The sequence below is a fragment of the Talpa occidentalis genome, unplaced genomic scaffold, assembly GCF_014898055.3.
Source record: "Talpa occidentalis isolate TD23 unplaced genomic scaffold, MPIMG_talOcc4v2.1 talOcc4.7, whole genome shotgun sequence".
Lineage (NCBI taxonomy): Eukaryota > Metazoa > Chordata > Mammalia > Eulipotyphla > Talpidae > Talpa > Talpa occidentalis.
This window is the reverse complement of record NW_023605083.1, coordinates 3,087,562-3,108,850: the sequence shown is the minus strand read 5'-3', so window position 1 is coordinate 3,108,850 and position 21,289 is coordinate 3,087,562. Positions and strand designations below refer to the sequence as shown.

Sequence of the window (21,289 nt, the reverse complement as noted above, 5' to 3'; positions counted from 1 at the left end):
GGTTTTTATTTCACGTATTTCTGCCTTTTCCTCCTCATTCTGCTTCCTCTTCCTCGCCTGTGTTGTTCTCTCGGGCTCCAGAGGCAGACTTTGCCGATGTTGTCAAGTGTCACCCGAGCTGTGGACTCCTACAAGGGTTCAGCTTTATTACGGTGTAATTCTAAGTGCTAGTCTCACTTTTTTGATGATTTTTAATGGTGTGTTATAAATTTTCAAAATACAGAGTTTTAAGCTGAACTTTGTGTTGTTCATTTCTCATGTAGCTGCATTGTGGGCCAATAATGGTCTCTGTGCTACAGATTGGGGTCCGCAAGCTTTTCTTGTAAGCAGGTAGTAAGTATGTCAGGGTAGAGCAGCTACTCAGTTTTGCTCTTGTGGAATGAAAACGGACACCGGCAGTGATGCGTGGGTGAGTGGGGCTGTTTCCAGTAAAGCTTGAGTTGAAAAGCAGGTGCAAGGTGGGTTTCTCTCCAGGCCTGTCATGGGCTGCCCCGTCCCAAGCTGTGCTGCTTAGTCGTCGTCCAGGCTTTTCTCTGTGGGCTCTTAAGTGGTCTCTGTTCCAAAAGTCTGTTTGCTGAATGAAACGTGTGCATTCTCCAGTTTGATGTGGTTCATTACATTGAACTTCTTGATTCTGGTGTACAGTAATCTGTGATTGCCATAGTTTTTAACACCCTCGATCAGTTACTAAGACGCGTGTTTAAACCTGCCACCTGTGGGTCCTGTGTCACTTCTGCTTTATATCTGGGGGCGGCCGGCGACTTGTCCCTCCGTCATCATAGTCACAATGATGAGCATGCTTCCTGTTTGCTTTGCCATCGTTCCAGCTTCCTTTTTTTTTTTTTTCCCAAAAGATTTGTTTATTTTTATACAGGAACCGGGGTATAGGCCAGAGGCGCGGGAGGGTGAGAGAATTCACTAGAGACAGAGTGGGGAGCAGAACAGGCAGACTGAGGAAATACACTGAGAGGAGCAGCAGGCGAGACAGGAGAGGTCTGCCGCGCTATGTGGGACCCTCGCTGGCCGGCCGGGATTGAACCTGCACTGCGGAGGCTGCGGACAGCTTCACAGTGCGGTGCTCAACCGCCTGCGCCACCAGGGAGGCCCTCCTGTTTTCTTTAGATTAACATTTATTTGGGATTTCCCCTGCCCCCCAACTTTTTACTGTCAGTGTCTGAGCCTTTTCTTGGGGAGTGTGTCTTTGTAGGTACAAGATGTTTGTGGTTTTATCTGCTCTGAAAAACCTGTAACTTTATTGCTTTTGTATTTATTTAATGGCTCTGTTATATTCAGGTTCCTGCTGTCTGTTTATCCTCCTTTTCTGTGCTATTTGTCTCTTACTTTGCTCGGATCAGATCCCCCTGCTCTCTGGTTCTGCTGTGCTGGTGGTCACGTTAGATGCTGATGTGCACCCCCACCACAGCAGGCAGTGTCCTCGCCCTTGTGCTGGCCCCTCCTCCCTCAGTCTCACTGATTCTTTCAGCCTAGAGGTTTAGCTCTGCTGCCTTTTTTTTTTTTTTTTTTATAGAGGCATGTTTTTATTTATTTGTTCGTTTGTTTCGTTTATACATGCACTGGGTACAGTCAGAAGCGCGGGAGGGTGAGAGAATTCACCAGAGCCAGAGCAGGGAGCAGAGCAGGCAGAAGGACCGAAGTACACTGCTGAGGGGAGCAGCGGGCGGCAGGAGAGGTCTGCGCACCATGTGGGACCCTCCTCTGGTGGCCGGGGAGCAGCCGGGAATCGAACCGGCGCCGCAGAGGCTGCGGGCAGCTTCGCAACCCAGCGCTCAACCGCTGCGCCACCTGGGAGGCCCCTCTGCTGCCTTTTTATGCCCACTGCCCCCCGCCCCCAAGTCAGTCATTGTACTTCTGCGCTTGCTCAGATTTGCCTTTTTGCTCCCTAGGTTTTTTTGCTGCTTTTTTCTTCTTCCGGTTAGGTTCAGTTTGTTTGTGAAGTACATTCTTTTGAACTCTTCAGGAAAGTCTTTGGCAGTAGATTTTCTTTGCCCCCAAAAAGTCTTTGTCCACCTTTCTCTTGAGTGGTGGTGCAGGTGGGCGTGGAACCCCAGCTTAGCAGCTGTGGTCAGTGCTGAGAAGCTAGTGTCCACTTTCTGCTGCTCCTTTCACTACTGAAAGTCCAGTCATCCAGGGATGAGCCACTCTTTTCTCTCTGCACTTAAGGTCTCTTTGTCTTTGATTTCCTGTACTTGTCTTGGTGGGTTGTGTCTGCTTATGGGTCCGTGTTCTGCTTAGAACTTACTTCGTTCAGATCCAAGGATGTCTTCATCCATTCTGGAATATTCTCTTTCAACGATTGTTTAAGGAATATTGCTTTTCCTCATTCCTTTCATCCTAGGACTCCCACTAAGGTTATTTCCTGTCCTCTCATTCTGTCTTCTGAGCCTCCTACATGTGTGAGAGGTTACATGTGTGAGAGGTTATCTCAGAGCTGCCTTCTGGAAGATTCCTCAGAACAATTTTTCAGTTTTATTTTCTCTTCAGCTGTGCAGATCTTTTTTCTTTTTTTAAACTGTGTAGTGAGTTGTTATTACTGAAATTTTCCCCCCTCAAATCTGTTGTTATTTTCTTGTGTCTTTCTTTATTGACATAGCCCTTCTTTTGTGCCTTTAGCCCTTTTAAACATTTCCTAGTGCATTAGGGCGTGCCCTGTCTTGGGTAGCTGTGTGACCTATGGCCCTGCTAGGGCTCGTGGTCCTTCTGCTGGTGTTGTGGTGACTGGAGAGTTAGTTCATCCAGCAGAGCTCTCTACCTTCCCGTTTGCCTTTTAGTAGCCCTTTGGGCATCTGTGTCTTCAGCAGCGCCTCGGCTGTGGCTCCCTGCCCTGTGCAGCCAGGCTTCCCGTTCTCTGCGGGTTAAAGACCAAGCCTCAGGCTCCTCGGCCTGAGCCCCTCAGCCATGCCCCACGAAGCAGCAGCTTGTGCCTTGGGGTGAGGGTAGTGAGGGTTCCTGTTTTCTTGGGGACACAGCTCTGCATTTGTGGCAGGAGGGCCTCCTGGTAATCAGGCTGCCACCTGCCAGGAACCTGTAGAGGTGAGTGTGGCGCAGTGGGGCAGTGTGGGTCCTTTGGCTGAGACCCTCCAGGCTTCCAGAGAGGCCTGGCCCATTTTGACTAGCGGAGCATAAAGATCATAGCCTTTGAACAGTGTGTGTTCACTCCCTGCCTAAAAAGAAAGACTAAAACACTGGCCTGTTTTCCTGGCTTAAAATACGGCCACAGGGAGATTCCCACATGGCGTGGCAGACCTCCTGTCATGCCCGCTGCTCCCCTCAGCAGTGGATTTCGGTCCTTCTGCCTGTTCTGTTCCCCGCTCTGCCTCTGGTGAACCCTCTCACCCTCCCGCCCCTCTGGCCTGTACCCCAGCTCTTGTATAAAAATAAAATTAATCTTTAAAAAAAAAAATTGGGCAGACAAAAAATTTTGGCTCTCTGAGCTTTGTGAAGAAAGTATTTGAAAGTCAGATTTTTTTCCCCCACTGATACAGGCCCATTGAGACTTTACTGTCACCTGCCCTAGCCTGACCTTGTCATTCCAGTGAATGGACACAGAGACGAGAGGGCCTGGTTTCCCTGGTAGGATGAGATGGCATCCTTACAGTGCTCTCCTTACCCTGCTCTACTCGGGCAGTTAGCATTTATGGTCATTGGTGTGTGGCAAAAGTGGCCACCATTGCTGCTGGTCTTGGGATTTGGAATAAAAGGCATTAGAACCAAAATTTCTGAATCTTATTCAGAATTCTTTCTGAATCTTACCTGGATCTTGAACTGGTGGCTGCCAGCTCCTCATTCTGTGTGGTCCCACTGTCTGGGTCTCTGTGCAGAAAATCTTGAGGCCTCCAAGGACACACAGGTTCTAGAACCACTGCTGACCCACCGGCTCCTCTAGCTCCTGGCCACATGATGACCCATCTAGCTGGAAATTTCTGGTGTCCGTTTGCCAGTTTTACACCTCTTCCCTTCCACACAGGGACTTTTTTTTCCCTAAAGGTTAATTTATTGTTACATATAAGAGCTGGGGTGTTGGCCAGAGGTGCAGAGGATTCACCAGAGGAAGGATTCACCAGAGACAGAATGAGGAACAGAACAGGCAGATCCACTGAAATACACTGCTGAGGGGAGCAGCGGGGAGACAGGAGAGGTCTGCTGCGCCATGTGGGTAGCTCCCTGGCCGGGGATCCATTTTGTGTTGCAGGGGCTGCAGATAGCTTCATATGTACTTGTGAAGTACATTCTTTTGAACTCTTCAGGAAAGTCTTTGGCAGTAGATTTTCTTTGCCCCCAAAAAGTCTTTGTCCACCTTTCTCTTGAGTGGTGGTGCAGGTGGGCGTGGAACCCCAGCTTAGCTGAGACAACCCCTTGTTCCACCAGGGAGGCCCCCACAGGGACTTTTAATGCAGGAGCTAAGATTGACTTGCATAGGCTTTGAACAGCCCTCTCAGAAAAGACCCGGAGGCCCATGAGGTTTAGGCAGGTAGGGTGCGTGTCACACAAGAGTGGGCCCTGATTGGGGGGTATAGCTCTGTGGATGCAGTGATGCTGATGGGTCTTCTGCCCCCTCTCAGGACTGATGAAACCCATGATGCCCCCTCAAGAATCCCTCGGTGGGACTGGCTGCCGCTCTGAAGATCAGAACTGCATCCCTCCGCTCCAAGAAAGAAAAGTGGCTGCCATTGATCCGGCCCCTGTGTGGAGCCCAGAGGGCTACCTGGCTCTGCAGAGCAAGGGCTACTCCCTCCCTCACCCCAAGTCCAGCGATACCTTGGCCATGGACATGCATGTCAGGTGAGACAGAACTTGGTCCTAGTGACCTGCAACCCAGGAAGAACTCCAGGTTCTAATTGAGTGGGCTCTGGGTGCAGCCCTTCCCAGGAGACACTGTTGGAGGGAGAGGGGCTCCTTCAAAAGGGTGCTGGTGCCCTCTGTGGGGGAGCATGTGAGGAGTGCTCGATGCTTTTGTGGGAGCGGCTCTTACCTGATGGCGGGACTTGAAGGCAGTGGAAAAATCCTGGGGTCAAAGGCCAATCTCAGCTGAACCTTGGGGGGGGCATGGGTAGGTGGAGGCCTTGCAGGGCAGGTGGGGTTGAGAGTCATGGCTCTTTCCTGTGAAAGTAAAACAAAGTCAGCTGGCCCCTGCCGGCCCAGGCCCAGATGCTCTGCGGACTCCCAGGCTCCAGCGTGTTCTGTGCACCCAAGGATCCCAGCTGCTCTCTGTCTCCGGGGTGGCCCGCCGAGTCCACCCAGCAGCCACTGCGTCTTCACTCTCTGGACTCCAGGGCCACCGACCAGCCGTGGCCCAGCCGCTCTGAGACCCCTTCAGAGATAGAGCAGATGTTGGTGCTTGTGTTTTTTTTTGTTTTTGTTTTTGTTTTTCCTTTTTCTTTAAAAAAATTTTTTTTTTCTTTTTAAAACTAAGCTCTGTTTTCGTTCAGCATGGAAGCCAGGAACCAGGCTCCAATCACATTGACTGCTTTTTTTCTGGTTCCTTTTCAGGAATGAATGCTCTTACTCTGCCTCACCCGGAAGGTCCGGGGGCGTAAGTGCCCAGCGCGATCTCCTTGAGGAGAGAGGGGAGGAGTACTTGAGTGCTTTTGACAAGAAGGCCCAAGCAGACTTTGACAGCTGTGTCTCTTCTCAAAGAATAGGCCAGGAGCTTTTGTTTCCACCCCAAGACAATGTTCAGGAAGCAGGTGCTCCTGGGGGTCACACCCCAAACCTCCGGTGTTCCCCCCTGGAGCCTGACTTTGCCCCAGCTGAGAAAAAGCCAGAGTTTAGCAATTGGGATGTCAGCCACCCTCCAAAGGCCGCTGACACAGCCAGCAGTGTCGAGAAGGAGGCGCCCCGGGAGGGGTCAGCCTTTAACAGCTCCTGGGGGAAGGAGGGTAGCCCCAACCAACAGCCACCTGTGGAGCCGGAGTGGACTCCTGAGCCCCGGAGCTCCGGCAGCCAGCACCAGGAACAGACCGGCAGGACCCGGAGGTCAGGGCCCATCAAGAAACCTGTCCTCAAGGCCCTCAAGGTGGAAGACAAGGAGAAAGAACTAGAGAAGATCAAGCAGGAACTGGGGGAAGAGGGCGCCCGCCTGGCCAGGAACAAGGGGGCTCATCAGGCAGAGGAGGACGAGGGTGAGGAGAACGACCCCACGCTGGCCAACACCCCCCCTTCCACCTCAGGGGGCCTGGGCCCTGCCCGTGCCGCCGCAGGGACAGAGGACAACAGGTCTGTGGAGGACGGCAGGCCCGAGAGGGCCTGGGAGACCAGAGCTTCCCGGGAGTCCAGCGACATCCCCCCAACCAAGAGAAATAACTGGATCTTCATCGATGAGGAGCAGGCCTTTGGGTGCAGGGGCCCAGCCCGGAGCCGCGGCCGAGGCTTTAGAGAGTTTACTCTTCGTGGCCGGCCAGGTGGCGGCAGCAGCGGGCTCTGCAGCGGGGGGGTCCTTGGGGCTCGGGGCATCTACAGCCAGAGGAGTGGCCGCGGCCGGGGTCTGCGTGACTTCAGTCAGCCCGAGGAGTTCCCCAGAGCCAAGCCCCGGCGGAGAGTGGCCAGTGAGACCCACAGCGAGGGCTCTGAGTATGAAGAGCTGCCCAAGCGCCGACGGCAGAGGGGCTCGGAGGCCGGGCCTGAGGGCTCGCTCCCAGAGAGGGAGGAGGGCCCCGTCACAAAGGCAGACTTCCGAGACTCTTGGCGCTCCAACAGGATGTACCCAGAGGACCACGGCAGTCTGGACGCTAAAAGCCGGGGCCCCCGGGCTTTTGGGCGCGCCCTGCCTCCCCGGCTGAGCCATTGTGGCTACGGGCGGCGGACCTTCGTGTCCAAAGAGTCGGCTCACTGGCAGGGCAAGAGTGCCAGCACCTCCTGGCAGGAGCCCTGTGCCCCTGACTCGTGTGGGCCCCGGCGCCCCCCCGACAGAGACTATACCCCAGACTCCTACAGACACACAGACTCTCTCGGTGCCCGGGCCTTCGAGGACAGCCGCCTGGAGGACAAGAGGTCCTTCTTCCCAGACGACCCGGCAGCAGATCCTGAAAATGCAGAGAACCGGCCCTTCCGGAGGAGGCGGCCCCCACGCCAGGACAAGCCTCCTCGCTTCCGGCGCCTCCGGCAGGAGCGTGAAGCCCTGGGCCTGTGGGAACCTGAGGACGAGTCCCACCTGCTGGCTGGTCAGTGGCTGGGCCGGGCCAAGCTCTGTCCTGGGGACAAGAGTGGTGCTGCGGGCCGCAGGTCGCCTGAGCTCTCCTACCAGAACTCCTCCGATCACGCCAACGAGGAGTGGGAGACGGCGTCCGAGAGCAGCGACTTCAGCGAGCGGCGGGAGCGCCGAGAGGGCCCTGGAGCTGAGCCTGACGTGCCGCCCGACGGGAGCCTGCCTGGGGCCGGAGTGGGCGAGAAGAAGGAGTTGGCCAAGAGGAGCTTCTCCAGCCAGAGACCCCTGGTGGACAGGCAGAGCCGGAAGCTGGAGCCGGGAGGGTTTGGGGAGAAGTCTGTTAGGCCAGGTGGTGATGAAACTTCTCCCCGTTTTGAGAGCCAACAGAACGGGACGCCTTTGAAAACAAAAAGGTAAAACAAACACAAAACCCCAGGTTCTTTCTGTGTTGTCGTTCTGTGATGAAGAGTCTGGCAGCAGCGCTCCATGCATGCCCCCACTGTGTGTCGGTGCGCTCGGCGGCCCCGGCCGCACCCCGTATGCGAGCAGCTGCCACACACTCCTGCACCGCATGTCTGCTGCTTCTGTGGCGTGTTGTCAGTGTCGATTGTTGTGTGGCTTGAGGAACAAAACCAAAAGACCCTGCCCCATGGTCCCTGTGATGCTGTCTCAGCCCCTGACCCAAGAGCTCAGCCTGTGTATCCTGGGGGCCCAGCGGGGAAGGGGGCTGGGGACCACTGATCCAGTCCACCCGACTCCATTCGAGATGGTGCTTCCCAAGTGGCTCTGCTCTCCCCAGTAGGACGCAGCACCGCTGCGATAGAGCTGGGCTACTGGGGCCCGTGGGTGCCCCGGCTCAGAGCCAGAGGCCCTGGAGCGGCGGTTGTGTTGAGTGTTGGTACTGTGCCCCTGATGTGCAGAGACCACACTGCAGCACACACTGGCAGCCCCGTCTCCCCGTCATCTGCTGGACTCGGGGCACAGAAAGCTAGGGTGCCATTAACTCTTGTCCCCAGGGAGATAGACCAGGAGGATGCGAGATCTTACAGGTGGTAGCCTAGCCTCGATGTCCAAGCCCCAGATGCCAGGGCTTGGCTTTGCTTTTGCTTCCTCCCACAGGAGTCTTGCACTCAAGCCAAACCTGGGCGCCTGCCAAGCAGTCACATGGCAGGAGCAGGCTGCTCTGAGGCTCTGTCCAAGCAGTTCCCTCCTCTCATTCTGCTGGGTCAGGCACTCAGCGTGAGAGAAGGGATAGCAGAGCCCTGGGAGGGTCCAGGAGGGAGCGGAGTGCACACCGCCACCTGAGTATGGCTGGGCTGACCCTCCACGTGGGCGCCCACACGATGCTGCCCTGCTGCCAGTGAGTGGCCTCCGCTGGGCCAGGGCCGGTGAGAGGAGTGGATGCGGGCCAGGTGCTGTGTGCATCTGTGGTGCCTCTTCCCATCCCAGCTGTGGTGGTTTGCTAACAAGATTCTCTTTCCCTTACAGGTCCCCAGAGGAGGCCTTGCCTGGAGGCCTTGGGGGCTGCAGTGGTGGGAGTGGTCATTACCCCCTGGAGCGGGCAGCCCATGGCAGCGTTGACATCCCTGAAGCCGCTTGTGAGAAGGCAGAGAAGGGAGCCCAGCTGGCTGCGCAGAGGGCTGGCGAGCAGGGCGAGGCCATGAAGCAGTTTGACCTCAATTATGGAAGTGAGTCAATGCCTCTTCTGGGAGGACGTGCCCAGGCAGAGCTATGGGCACAGCCCCTGGGGGCGTATTTGCCTTTTCTCTGAGGGCTACTGGGGCAGGTGCTGGGCTGTTTCGGGCGTGAGCAAAGCAGGCAGGCTTTCTGCCCTCGTGTTGCCCACGGCCTTGATGAGCCCAGCTTTAGGAGGCCTGGGGAGTGGTTAGTCTGAGGTCGTGTGGCTGTTAGGAGCAGCGCTGGCATGGAGAGCGTCTGTGTCAAAGACTGTTCTCTTAGCCATGGTGCCCCTGGTTTGAGTAGGTGGTGTGTCAGGGGTGTGCAGGATGTCGAGGTCACAGATGGATTCCAGGGACCCTGGTGCGCACCAGGGTTCCTGGGTGGTTCCAGGCCGGGTGGCTTCTGAGCTGAGCCTGCTCTTTATCCTCCGGTGCCCAGAAAGGTGGGGCAGGTACAGGTATTCTTGGCTTCTGATCAGTGGAAACTCTGTGCCTTTCTCGTGACATCTTGGTTCAGGTGCCATCATTGACAATTGTGGGTCCAGCCCAGGGGAGGAGAGTGAGGTGGGCTCTATGGTGGGCGAAGGCTTCATCGAGGTCCTGACCAAGAAGCAGCGCCGCCTGCTGGAGGAAGAGAGGAGGAAGAAGGAGCAAGCTGTGCAGGTAGGGGCTGCAATCCGGCAGAGAGGGCGGAGGGACCTGGTCTGGGTGCTGGTGGGAGCACTGGAAGGCAGTGTAGGGGGCCAGGAGGAGGGAGGCATGCTTCTTGGCACACTTTACCTGCCAGCAACCCCATCCTATGGCCCGGTGGGAGTATACAGTACTCTCCTGAGACCCAGTGAGGCCGCTGTCAGCTTCCCACTCCATCCTCTGCCCACCGTGCTCCTGGGGATAGGTGGGCAGGGCCTGGGAGACCAGTCCCTGTAGCAGTATCGGCGGGAGTGGTTTTGGTGCCCAGGATCCTCCTTCTGGCGGATCTGTGTCGCCCTGTGCATGGCATCCAGGCTAGATGGCATCACCTTTTTTTCTCCTTAGGTGCCTGTCAAAGGTCGAGGACTCTCCTCCCGTATTCCTCCTCGGTTTGCTAAAAAGAACAATCTGTGCCTGGAGCAAGGTGATGTGGCTGTGCCTGGCAGCAGCCTAGGCACCGAGATCTGGGAGAGCAGTAGCCAAGGTAGGCTTGGGGCACAGCCGTCTCCGTGGCCAAGGGTGCTTGTTGGGCCCCTCGCCAGAGCCACGGCTGTAGCCAGGCGGGTGCGGGTTCCAGCCACTTGCTCTGAACCAGTGTGAGATGCAGGTTTCCCGGCCTGAAGCCTGGAAGGAGAGCAGAATCCTCAGCGGCCCAGAGAGGGTGGGGAGAGAGCCCAGCCCAGGTCAGCCGGGCGTCGCTGGACTGTCCGCGGCAGCCCCTTGGTGCTCACTGTGTGGCGCTCTCTGAGGGGCTCCCGTGCGCTCTGTTGACACAGAAGGACAGCGCCTCTGAGGCTGCACGGGACCCACCTTCTGTTTTTGGGGAAATTGTTTTTGTGAAATTTAAAATAGAGGCTTTCGTATCTAAAGATAATTTTCTGATAACTTTTTGTTTCAAGATAGAAAGTCATTTCAGTTGAGCAGAATCTTGAATGTCTTTGGTCAGGGGCCGGCGGGTGGATAAACATAGGCTTGGTATAAAAGAGGGACAGATGAGCTTGGCAGGGGGAGCTGGTACAGTTGTCCATGCCCAGCTTATTTTTACACGGAGCACCCAGGGCTTGCAGGCATGTGGCCTGACGGCCTGGAGCTGGTGACGGATGCCCATGGCTCTGGTTTGTGGCTTGGTCCTTGTGCTTTATTGCACAGGCTGTCCTCTTGGTCCTGGTTAAAATCTTGGTTCCAACACATTGCAAAATAACATTGGGCCATATTCAACTGCTTGGAAGGAAGTGCGATGATCTTTTTAATAAAGATGTTGGTAATGGTAATGGTAGTGCGTGGGAGTGCTAGGAACCATAGTTTCAATGTTCAAAAATGCCTGCCTGCCAAGTGGCTAGCGGTGTGGCTATACCTGAGAGTTGCCCTCTGGGGTCCATCTTTCCCCTCCAGGATCCACGGTGTTCCGTCGGACTCTTGTGGGTGTGCCAGAGAGTACTTGGACCTTACAGTAACACGGAAGGTCCATTGTTCTGCACTCAACCCATGGTTTGTCGGCATCTCGGGTCAGTGAGCTGGCATAGTGGTTGAGTGCTGGCCTGTATCAATCAAAGACCTTGTGGAAGCTGCCGGTTTGTAGGAATAAGTAGTTGGTTGAAGTGAAAGCTTAGACATAGTAGAGGTAGGATAACAGAATTTTAACAGGTGTGAATGAGAAGTTGCTGGTATGCTCCTATGTGTCATCTCTGTTCACCGGTCTGTCCTTTGCAGGACAGGGAAAGCAGTTAGAGGACGTGGGTTTCTGTAAATTGTCCCAGAGCTTGTTTGTCCCAGCTGGTCGTTTTTCTCTGCCCTGACTCTGTCTTGCCCCTGGCAGCCCTTCCTGTTCAGGCCACGACCAGCGATGCTTGGACAAAAGCCGCCACTGCCTTCAACAGCACTGAATCCGGCTCTGCGGAGGTGAGCGGTGCTGCGTGACTCGGGTGCTGTGTCCATGCTCAGGATGTGCTTGGCTGGCTGGTCCCGGGGCCCGACCTGAGCTCTGCTCGGCTGCAGCAGTGGGGCAGGACCAGAGGCCATTTCCGTAGTCCTGGCACATCAGCGGTCCTCAGTCTTCGTCGCTGGTCTGTCGGAGGAGGGCCAAGAGAACCTACCCTGGGTGGGCGAGTGATAGAGCGGTTGTTAGACCTGGTTTGGGTCACAGGTGAAATGAGGGTGCCCTTTGGGTGCAGGGCCCCCTGTGTAGCTTGTAGTTCTGAACTTGAACTGGGCTAGGTGTGTCTGACCGTCTCGTCAGTCGTCAGGCCCGGTGGACAGGTCAGGACCAGTGCTGGCCCGAGTCATGCAGGGGCGCTCTCGGCCTCGCCTCTCCATCAGCGTGCGTGGAGTCGGGGTGGGTGTAACCCAGTTTGTGCTTGTGCACAGCAGGGTTTCAAGAGCAGCCAGGGAGACAGTGGTGTTGACTTGAGCGCCGAATCTCGAGAGTCGTCAGCCACCTCCTCGCAGCGCAGCTCTCCGTACGGCACGCTGAAGCCGGAGGAGATGGCCGGGCCCGGCCTGGAGCCCAAGGCGGACAGCCACAAGGAGCAGGCTCAGAAGCAGCCTGAGCCAAAGGTAGCCTGGAGGCCTGCCTGGAGGGGCCCTCGTCGTCTGCCTTCTTGCCCAGTTCCTGGCTGCTGAGCAGTTAGAGGTTGGGGTGGCTCCAGGTTGTGTGTCTCAGCTTCTGCTTTTCCATCAAGGATTCAGATCAAGGCTCAGCCCAGAGCAAGGAGCACAGGCCAGGACCCATCGGCAATGAGCGTTCTCTGAAAAACAGAAAGGGCTCTGAGGGCGCCGAGCGTCTGCAAGGACCCGCTGTCCCACCGGTCAACGGGGTAGAGATCCATGTGGACCCCGTGCTGCCGGTGCCGCCCATCGAATTTGGAGTCAATCCAAAAGTGAGACTTTGATATCTCCCCCACCTCCTTATTATCTTCTGGTGTTTGGAGGGGAAGAAACTTAGATAAGGTTGTCTCCCAGAAACAGCAGGGGAATGGGAGCGAAACAGAACTCCAGGGGCTCGGGGGGGGGGCTGGGTGGGGGGTGCAGGTCCTGTTGAGCTGCCGTCCAGATTCCCTGCTGACATTAGCCGGATTCTCAGGCCTGGCAGTGACGACCTCCTGTCTCTGTTGCTCAGCCGGTGGCCCAGGCAGGGAGCAGGCCGCCAGTCTTTCCTGTGTGCCCTCAGAGCTCTCTGGCCACCTTGCTCATGCTGCCAGGCGGCCTTAGGAGCCCTGAGCCTGGATCTGTTATCGCGCCCTGCCGAAAGGTAAGCTGGGGTGATCTCAGCGGGCCATCTGCCTTGTCTCCAGGACTCGGATTTCAGCTTGCCGCCTGGCTCTGCCTCTGGTCCTGCGGGGAATCCAGTTGTCAAACTTCAGGACGCCTTGGCCAGTAACGTGAGTCTGTGCTTCCTCCTCCAGCTCTGTGGTCCTCTGACACCAGAGGAGACCGCCCAGCATGGCTTCCGGGGCATGACTCTGTCTCTGGCTGGTTCTGTCTGCTCGGGCCAGTAGCTCAGTGTCCCATGCCCAGCTTTGTGACCTTAACATGGGGTAATGTGACTTCTAAGGTTGGGCTTATATGACCCTTTGATTCTATAGTCTTCTGAGTTTCTGTGTGAAAATGCAACTTCTTAGTCTGAATCAGACGCTGAGGGGCACCCACGGCAGGAAGGGGCCTGGCGTGTGCGTTTGCTGATGTCTGTTATAGGGATCTCTTAGTTTCCGGGTGTGGGCCTGAGACAGGACTTGGGGGTTGCCAGCCAGGAGGCAGGTGCCCCGGTGCTCCCAGTGGACCTGTTGACAAGGGCCATGTTGGAGGTGACCCCCCCCCCCCCCCCAGGACTGCAGCTGTCTGGAAGAGGTCAGCTGTGGCCTCAGGAACGTTCGGCCTGAACTGGAGCTCACTGGTGATGCGCCACCACCCTGTGCACTTGTCTCTCCAGGCCGGGCTGACGCAGAGCATCCCCATCCTCCGGCGTGACCATCATATGCCGCGCGCCATCGGCCTCTCCCAGATGTCCTTCCCCACTGCCGACCTCACTCTGAAGGTAACGCCAGCTCAGCCCTGGGCTAGGCCACCTGGGTCCTGAACTCGGGGGGAGCACTGCTTCCTTGGTGGTAACTTGCACCCCTCCCCTTGCTTCTGAAGATGGAGTCTGCGCGTAAAGCGTGGGAGAACTCGCCCAGCTTGCCTGAGCAGAGCTCTCCGGGGGGCACTGGCTCCGGCATCCAGCCCCCCTCCTCCGTGGGAGCCTCCAGCGGAGTCAACTACAGCTCCTTCGGGGGAGTGTCCATGCCGCCCATGCCTGTGGCCTCTGTGGCACCTTCTGCTTCTCTTCCAGGTATCTCATTCTTTGCTCTGGGTTGATGACCTCAGCACCACCCCTGATATGAGTGGAGTAGACGGGGTGGGCTTATTTCTAGGCAGGGTGGTCAGCACTTCCTTGAGCTACTGAGTCTAGCATTTCCTGCCCCAGCCTTCCCCTCTGCTGGGAAGTGGGCCTCGGCCAGGTCTCCACCTCCCAGACCCAGGAGCGAGGGAGCAGCCAGCAAGCCCACTGACCCGACTGGGTCCAGTGAGTGGCTCGCCTCTGGGCCCAGCTCCCTCCTCTCTGCAGCAGGATGAGCATGGAGGGCTTTCCGAGGGCCCGTGTGCTCCGGGTCTGGCTGTTGGTGTCCCAGGGCTAGGCAGGGAATTTGATGCCCAGCTACCCACGTCTTCATGATGCAAGTCCAATAGATCCTTCTAACCTCCACTGTGGACTCAGTAGCAGGGAGATGAAGAGGAATGTGACAGAGACCGAGGTAGCTGTTTCCTCGACCCCTTCCTTCTTGGGTGTGTGGGGCAGTGGGGTGGAGGGCTAAAGCCCATTCCACTACCCCACCCCACCCCTGGACCCCGACTCTGCACCCACAGCCAGGGTGTCCTCAGTGGGATGGGGTGCTGGCTCTGCACACCTCCCCCCACCAAGACCCAGGAAAGAGCAGGTGAAAAGGCCTCCCAAGAGGCTTTCAGGAATAATGAAACTTGATCCTTTTCTCTCTCCTGGATTTTGTTTCTAGGTAACCACCTGCCACCTCTGTACCTGGATGGCCACGTGTTTGCAAGTCAGCCCCGGCTGGTTCCTCAAACGATACCTCAGCAGCAGAGTTTCCAACAGGTGAGGCCAGCAGGCCAGGTGGACAGGGAGCAGCACAAGGCGTGGTCACTTTCTCCAGCCGCTGTCAGTCTCTTGTTCTGTACTCCACCTAATGCCCAGCACCTGGCATCTCCGACAGCAATAAATGTTCACCGCATGAGTAAACGCAAGTCGAGGAGGAGGAGTGGAGTTCAGTGTTCCAGGCTCTGCCTAGTTTCCCTTCCTTCAAGTTCTCCTTCCTGTGTCCTAGCTGGGGAATTAGCTGAGACGAATTCTCTTTGGTGGTCAGGTGTCCTTCTGATGAAGAGAAGAAAGGCCTAGACCCCAGGCCTGGAGGCCTTAGAAAGAGGTAGTTTTAGCAGCCAGCAGGGTTTGTGTGTATGCTGGATTGGCCATGTTCTGTGCTGCAAGGGGATGGATTTTGGAAGCTGGTGCTGGGCCTGCCGCCTGGGGCGGCCTCCCCAAGCCCCCAGCCCCCTATGCCGGGAGACCAGGGCGGTGGGACTTGCGGGCAAAGCGGGACCCCAATCCCAGGGCAGCGGACATGAACTCTTCTTCAAACATGTTCCTTAATGTTTCAAAGTGCTTAGTTTTGCGACCTGCCTGGGTCACACTTCCTGTGTCTTCTCTGTGCGTCTCCCACTCACCCTGCGCCTCAGCTGCGCCGTGTTGATGGTGCGGCCGGGGTCCGTCCGCGGTGCTGTGCGGAGCCCCAGCACCATGGTGTGGGGTTGGCGCCAACTGCTTTTCCCCAAGAGTGAGGGATGCACTGGAAGGACACAATGGAGTCTGCATTAGGGGCGGTGTTCCCGCTGCCACCTGGAGGGGCCGGGGGGCGGGGCAGGGGTGGGGACCGGGCTTCAGGAGCCCGCCTGTGACCGCCTGGCTTCCCGCCTGCAGGCTGCGGCTGCCCAGCAGATCCCCATTTCCCTGCACACGTCTCTGCAGGCTCAGGCCCAGCTTGGACTGAGGGGCGGGCTGCCTGCCTCCCAGTCTCAGGAGATCTTCAGCTCCTTGCAGCCCTTCAGGTGAGGCGCAAGGGTGTGGGCAGGTACAGCTGCGGCTCCGGCCCCGCGGTCTGTGCACTCGCTTCTGCCTGCTCTCGCTTCCTGCTCCCCTCCCTGGGTGAGGGCGGGGTGGGGGGGGGATGGGGGAGGGCGGGCTCTGAGCTTCTGCATAGCTCTTGTTAACTGCGGCAGCATAGGCCGTGGTGGGCCTTGCTTTCCTCTCCAGGTTTCCCTCGCTCGCGCGTGCGCACTCTGGCAGTGGATTTCCTGGGCCTCGTGCAGCCTGGTTGTGTCTGTTTGTTTAACCCGGCGTTGCTCAAACTCTAAAGCAGCAGCATCAACACTTTCTCAGAGTTAGTTGAGAAATGCAGGTTCTCAGGCCACACCTTCAAGCCTCTGATTCGGCTCTGGGGGCAGTGGACTCTTCTGCCAAGCCTTGCCTGGGATTCTGGTTGCCTGGTCCACATCTCACTTGCTTTTGAGATCTGCCCATGACCCTGGTCCTCTGTCTGCCTTTACAGGTCTCAGGTGTACATGCACCCCAGCCTGTCACCGCCCAGCACCATGATCCTCTCGGGAGGCACGGCTCTGAAGCCCCCGTACTCGGCGTTCCCGGGCATGCAGCCCTTGGAGATGGTGAAACCCCAGTCGGGCTCGCCCTACCAGCCCCTGAGCGGGAGCCAGGCCCTGGTCTATGAGGGGCAGCTTGGCCAGGCTGCCGGCCTGGGTGCCTCCCAGATGCTGGACTCACAGCTCCCACAGGTCAGGAACTCCTCACACCCCAGGGTGCCACCCGCCTTCTTTTATGGCTGTTTTTTCTCCTGTTCATCTCGATGCGTGCTGACATGCATTCACGTCCCCAAGACTTGGCTTTCCCCTCGGAACTAGGCTTTACCACCGCTTCTTCCCCCTCTCGGGCCGTGGTACTTGGGGCTGGGGTCCATGGCGACCACGCTCCCCCCCTTCCTGAGCCCTCCCCGGCTCTCCATCTGCGGTGAGCGCCTTGTGGCTGGTCCAGCCTTGCCCCTTGTCCCCTCTCTCTCCCCTGACGCGCTGGCCATAGTGGGTGCGCTCTTATCCTCTGTTGGCCCCTGGCTCCGTCTCTCCCTCCACAGTCCTATGCTAGTGCTTCGTGCTGTCAGTGTAAACGGTACCCCCGGCCTTTGTACCCATGAGCCCTGTCCCCCCAGTCCGGGGCCACCTTGCCTAGCCCATCTCCGACCTCCTGGCTGCAATTGCGGATCTGTGGCTTCCTCCTGGTTGCCTCCTACCCCGCCAGCAGCTTTCTGTGTCACCAAGGAGATAGACGCTGCAGCCTAAAGGGGGATTGTTCGAGCTCTGCCACCTGTGCTGCAGCTGCCGCCCTCCACACAAGCGCTGGCAGCCGCACAGCCTCCCTTGCCACATCAGCCCGTGGATGCGCCACCCCACTCTGACCACGTCCCCGCCAATCCCCTTTGCAGCCCTTTCTGAGAACACCAGTAAATGCCACGCGTGTGCCTGAGCCCAGCGGCCGGTTCTTAACCCTCCCACTACTGCCCGGCGGCAGCACATGGCCCTGCAAATCCCCCTCTTCACTTGCTTACAAGGACACCCCTGCAGCCCCTGAAGCCTCTTTCCGGCCTCCTGTGCCGTTTCCTCCTCACAGCCCAGTCTGTAACGGCCAGTGTGCCCCTGGGCCTTGTCCTCAGACCTTCCTCTCACCCTGCGGCTCTGAGTCCCATCCACATCCTCACAAATGTGTCTGCAGCCCATCTGTCTCGGGCCTGCCCTCAAGCCCAGCACCTTGCACTGAGCATGCGCTCTGGAACTCGAGCCCTTCCCGTCCTGGACCTCTGGGTGTCCAGCTCTGCCTTTTACAAGTGTCAGGATCCAGCCTCTCGCCTCCCTTCCCGCCACTCTGAGCACACAGGCGCTCCTGCCTCACCTCTCTGCCAATGCCCGTGGGCCCAGCAGTCCACTCCCAGCTCAGCAGCCAGGGCCTTCCTTTAACAACAGAACAGGTGATGCCACACTTGGAAGAGGGCGCCACTCCCCTCCCTTCACCCTACACCTGTGGGGGCAAGGAGGAGCTGGGCCTGGAGCAGGCGGCTGCGTGTCTCTGTGATGCCATACCAATAGATCCTTCTGACCCTCCTCTGTGCACTCCTAGCAGGGAGATGAAGAGGAACATGACTGAGAGACGAAACGTGGCCCCCACCCCTGTCCTGGGGTCTCCGGCTCCACCTCCCTCCTCTCACCCACCTTGTCCTGGACCTTACCAGTGGTCACTTAGGCCCTGCGGTCCCCCTGCTCTTTCACAGTTGGCTTCAAAAGGGTCTCAGGTGCCCCAGTTTGGTTCTGGGCCTGAATCCTGGAACCCAGTTGGAGCTGCTCTGTGTTACCTCCAGAGGCCACCGTGAAGGGTCATCTTGCGCTCCGTGGGGCGATGGTGGGCTCCCGTGCTGTCCATCGTTAGGGATGCTCAGTTATTTCTTGAGGCCCGCCTGGCTCGCCCACCCCCATCCCCTCTGCGCCCTGAGCAGCTGCGGCTGGGGCTGGGCTCCCCACCGTGTGGCTGTCTTTGTTTGAGATGCACAAGTGTGTGCCCTGGGCTGTGTGTGTCAGCAGTGGTGTGTGGCTTTCCCCCAGCATCTGTTCCTGCCCCCTGACTGTCCCTGTTGCCCAGCAGCTGACCATGCCGCTACCTGGCTCCCAGCTGCCTCTGCCTCGGTACGGCTCCGGGCAGCAGCCCCTGATTCTGCCACAGTCCATTCAGCTGCCACAGGGGCAGAGCCTATCTGTCGGGGCCCCCCGAAGAATCCTTCCACCTGGGTCCCAGCCTTCAGTCCTTAACACCAGCAGAGAGGTAAGGATGACTCTGGCTGCGGTCCTGGGATGCATCTTCCTGGGGTAGTCCTGAACCTGTTGGGGCGGAAGAGGCCAGCAGTCTGAGATGCAAGCCCTGCTCGTGGCGGGGGGTCTTGGAATCCCAGGCGGGACCCCTTGTTGCACCCAGGTGCTGCGAGGTGGCATGAAGGGGGCCTGAGTGCCCTGGGGCAGGAGGGAAGTGCACGTCTGTTGGGGTCTTGCCAAGGAGCCTGTGGACCCCATGCAGGTTATGCTGGCGTCGGAGGCTTCAGCTGCCCTCCTTGCCAGCTCCTGGGGCCGAGGTGGCGCCACCTTCATGCAGCCGGTCCCAGCCATGGAGTAGTTGGCCTCCCGGGCCTCTCTCCAGAGGCCAGGACTCTATTGGACGGTCCTGTTCCTATGAACAGCGCCCACCCCCCACCCCCGGTGGACTGGAGCCAGGGAATGCAGAGTCCAGGAGGAGACGCAGCTCCGTCATTCCTGCCCAGCACGGCTCGGCTCAGGCTGGCTGTGCAGGGTCAGTGTGACAGCCTGTTGCTTTTTGGTCTCTAGTCCTCTCAGATGGAGATGAAGGGCTTCCACTTTGCCGACAGTAAACAGAATGTTCCTTCAGGAGGCTCCGTGCCATCACCACAGACCTACAGGTGAGGAGCCATCGCTGTGTAGCCGGGCACGTGCTGTCGCAGGGACACGGCTCCCGTGGGGCCCAGGGGCAGCAACCAGCATGGGGGGCCTCTCCGTAGACCTCTGAGCCCATGTTTTAAAACCACAGGGAAGCCGGGAATTGGGAAGGTGATTTTGAATTCTGTCATCATAAAATGCTCTTAATTGGGAGAACTTTCTGGAAAAGGAACAAGTCATGGTTTAATAGTGTCAGGGCTGACCCTGACAACTGTTTTCTCATCAGACTTTCAAAAAGTCACATACCCTGGGTGGGAAGAGACTTTCCTTTTCTTGCCGTGCTTCCCCTGAATTGGCCTCGACTATGCCAGGAATGATGGTCCTGAGCTCAAACCCCTTCTCTTGGCCTCCTCTGGGCCTACTCCTGCCCTCAGCTGGATTCAGAAGTGACGGTCGGGACAATGGTGGGGGTTCCTTCCTGTGTCGGCCGGCCAAGCCTTCTCCTGCGTGGCTGTGCCCTGACGAGGTGGGCTGTGGGCTATAGCGAGCTCTGGCGTTGCCCAGGGTTGGCCCAGCGACTCATCATGTTGGAAATTCTGGACACCCTCCTGTTTGAATGAGTGAAGAAGGTGTGTTGAGCTGCAGTACCCGAGAGGGGCTTCAGAGGCCTGCGGTCCCTCTGCAGGCGCACAGCACCTGGCTGACTCGGGACACTGGCCAGTCCCATCGGGTCTCTCTGAGCCAGCCCTGCTTCAGTCACTCTGTCCCCTGGGCGCACCAGGCCAGGGCCCCCGTCATGGCCTTGCAAACTTGGAAGTGTGTTTGCAGAGTGAATCTCCCGGTTTCATCATCTTTCCTGTTTTCACTTACTTGACTTTAGCTTATTTTGTTTGAGAGTTTGTTTCCAACTATATTTTTCACATTGGCCAACACAAAAGAATTGTAAGGGGGGGTGGTGGGGAATGGACATGGGCACAGAACGATGAGAAATGGGGGAGAAAGAAGGAAGCCTCAAGTATGCACAGGCTGCTCCCCCCTGCCTTAGGCAGCTCTGACTCCAGCAGCTGCGCCCGCGTCTGTGACGGCGCCTGTGGGTGCCAAGTGGGCGTGTTCTTTGGAGGCCTTTTGGGAAAGATAAACGTTCTTGGTAGCCTTTGTTTTGCTGGTGTTTTAGTGGGGCTAGGAAAATCGGTGTATTTGTATAGAGCGGTTTTGCTCATGTTTTTAGAAACAAGATGTCCAGGCATGCCCTGCAAACAAAAGGGTCCTGGGGTGGGGGTTCCCTGGGGAATAAGGCTCCTCCGCCCAGGGTTGAGGCAGCCCCCGCCAGCCCCGCCGAGCTCTGCATACAGGACTTACTACACTGTGGGACCACAGGATCTTTCTCCTGTGCAGCACTTAGTTAACCTCCAAACCCACTTGGGAAGACGCCAGACATTTTGATTTTTGTTGGCATTGTCCACACTGGCCCCTCCCGGAGCGAAGAGTGGACGGGCACCTGGCACACATCTTACGTGTCAGGGTCATAGACCTTTTCTCTGCATCTTTGCATCACGTTGGTTGGTCCAGACCCCCCCCCTTGCACACACACTTGGCCAGCATTCCAGGAGAAGTCCGTGTGCCCGTAATGGGGCCCCTCAGCGACATCTCTGGGAGCTGGGGTTGCCCAGGCCCCTGAGCCCTGGCTTTCTGAGGCCTTTGTTTTCCTCACCATGTGGAGGCCGCGATGCCAGCTAGCATGGCAGCGAGCTGGGCTTTGCTCGTTCCAGCGGTGACGCGCGTGTTCTCACCCTGCCTTTGGTTTTTTCAGGCCTAGCTCTGCTAGCCCCAGTGGGAAGCCCTCTGGACCAGCAGTTAACATGGGCTCTGTGCAGGGACACTGCGTTCAACAGGTAGAAGACGGCCTTCCAGACCCTCCGCCCGGACACTTAGGCCAGTCCCCAAGCGCCACGAGAGAAGGCACTGTCCACTCACTGCGTGCCCCTCTCGCGCTCAGAGCACGGCCCGAGCCAGGCAGCCCCAGCCCCCCTGGCGGAGGCCTTTCTCCTCTTGATGGGTGCCTGGATCCCTCCTTGTCCTCTGGAGAAGGCAGGATGCTGCTCCTCTGAGGAGGGGACACCAGAAGGTGGACGAGCCCCCATGGCCACTGGGGCTGTTA

At 57.7% G+C, this 21,289-nt stretch overlaps 1 protein-coding gene and 2 non-coding genes across 12 annotated transcripts in view; all 3 read left to right on the top strand.

Annotated features, from left to right (window-relative positions):
* PRRC2B (proline rich coiled-coil 2B) overlaps positions 1-21,289 on the top strand; it is an 85,883-nt gene that overhangs the window by 59,705 nt on the left and 4,889 nt on the right. For 5 of the 10 annotated variants that reach the window (XR_008549618.1, XM_037492899.2, XM_037492893.2 and 2 more), the window contains 17 exons: positions 4,581-4,800; positions 5,509-7,575; positions 8,651-8,850; positions 9,359-9,504; positions 9,877-10,015; positions 11,348-11,430; positions 11,896-12,084; positions 12,210-12,407; positions 12,822-12,908; positions 13,457-13,561; positions 13,663-13,855; positions 14,577-14,674; positions 15,554-15,681; positions 16,182-16,422; positions 18,332-18,508; positions 19,063-19,154; positions 20,942-21,023. Coding sequence is in view for 9 of the 10 variants with exons in the window: in XM_037492899.2 (XP_037348796.1) it covers positions 4,581-4,800; positions 5,509-7,575; positions 8,651-8,850; positions 9,359-9,504; positions 9,877-10,015; positions 11,348-11,430; positions 11,896-12,084; positions 12,210-12,407; positions 12,822-12,908; positions 13,457-13,561; positions 13,663-13,855; positions 14,577-14,674; positions 15,554-15,681; positions 16,182-16,422; positions 18,332-18,508; positions 19,063-19,154; positions 20,942-21,023 (4,445 nt within the window). In the remaining variant the exon portion in view is untranslated. Of the gene's footprint in view, positions 1-4,580; positions 4,801-5,508; positions 7,576-8,650; positions 8,851-9,358; positions 9,505-9,876; positions 10,016-11,347; positions 11,431-11,895; positions 12,085-12,209; positions 12,408-12,821; positions 12,909-13,456; positions 13,562-13,662; positions 13,856-14,576; positions 14,675-14,942; positions 15,454-15,553; positions 15,682-16,181; positions 16,423-18,331; positions 18,509-19,062; positions 19,155-20,941; positions 21,024-21,289 lie in introns of those variants that run through there. The other 5 variants (XM_037492896.2, XM_037492897.2, XM_037492898.2 and 2 more) reach the window with 5 other exon arrangements.
* LOC119233142 (small nucleolar RNA SNORD62) lies at positions 14,231-14,313 on the top strand. Its single transcript, XR_005122294.1, has one exon. It is a non-coding gene; the product is annotated as a small nucleolar RNA SNORD62 (small nucleolar RNA).
* LOC119233141 (small nucleolar RNA SNORD62) lies at positions 17,759-17,843 on the top strand. The gene has a single exon (XR_005122293.1). It is a non-coding gene; the product is annotated as a small nucleolar RNA SNORD62 (small nucleolar RNA).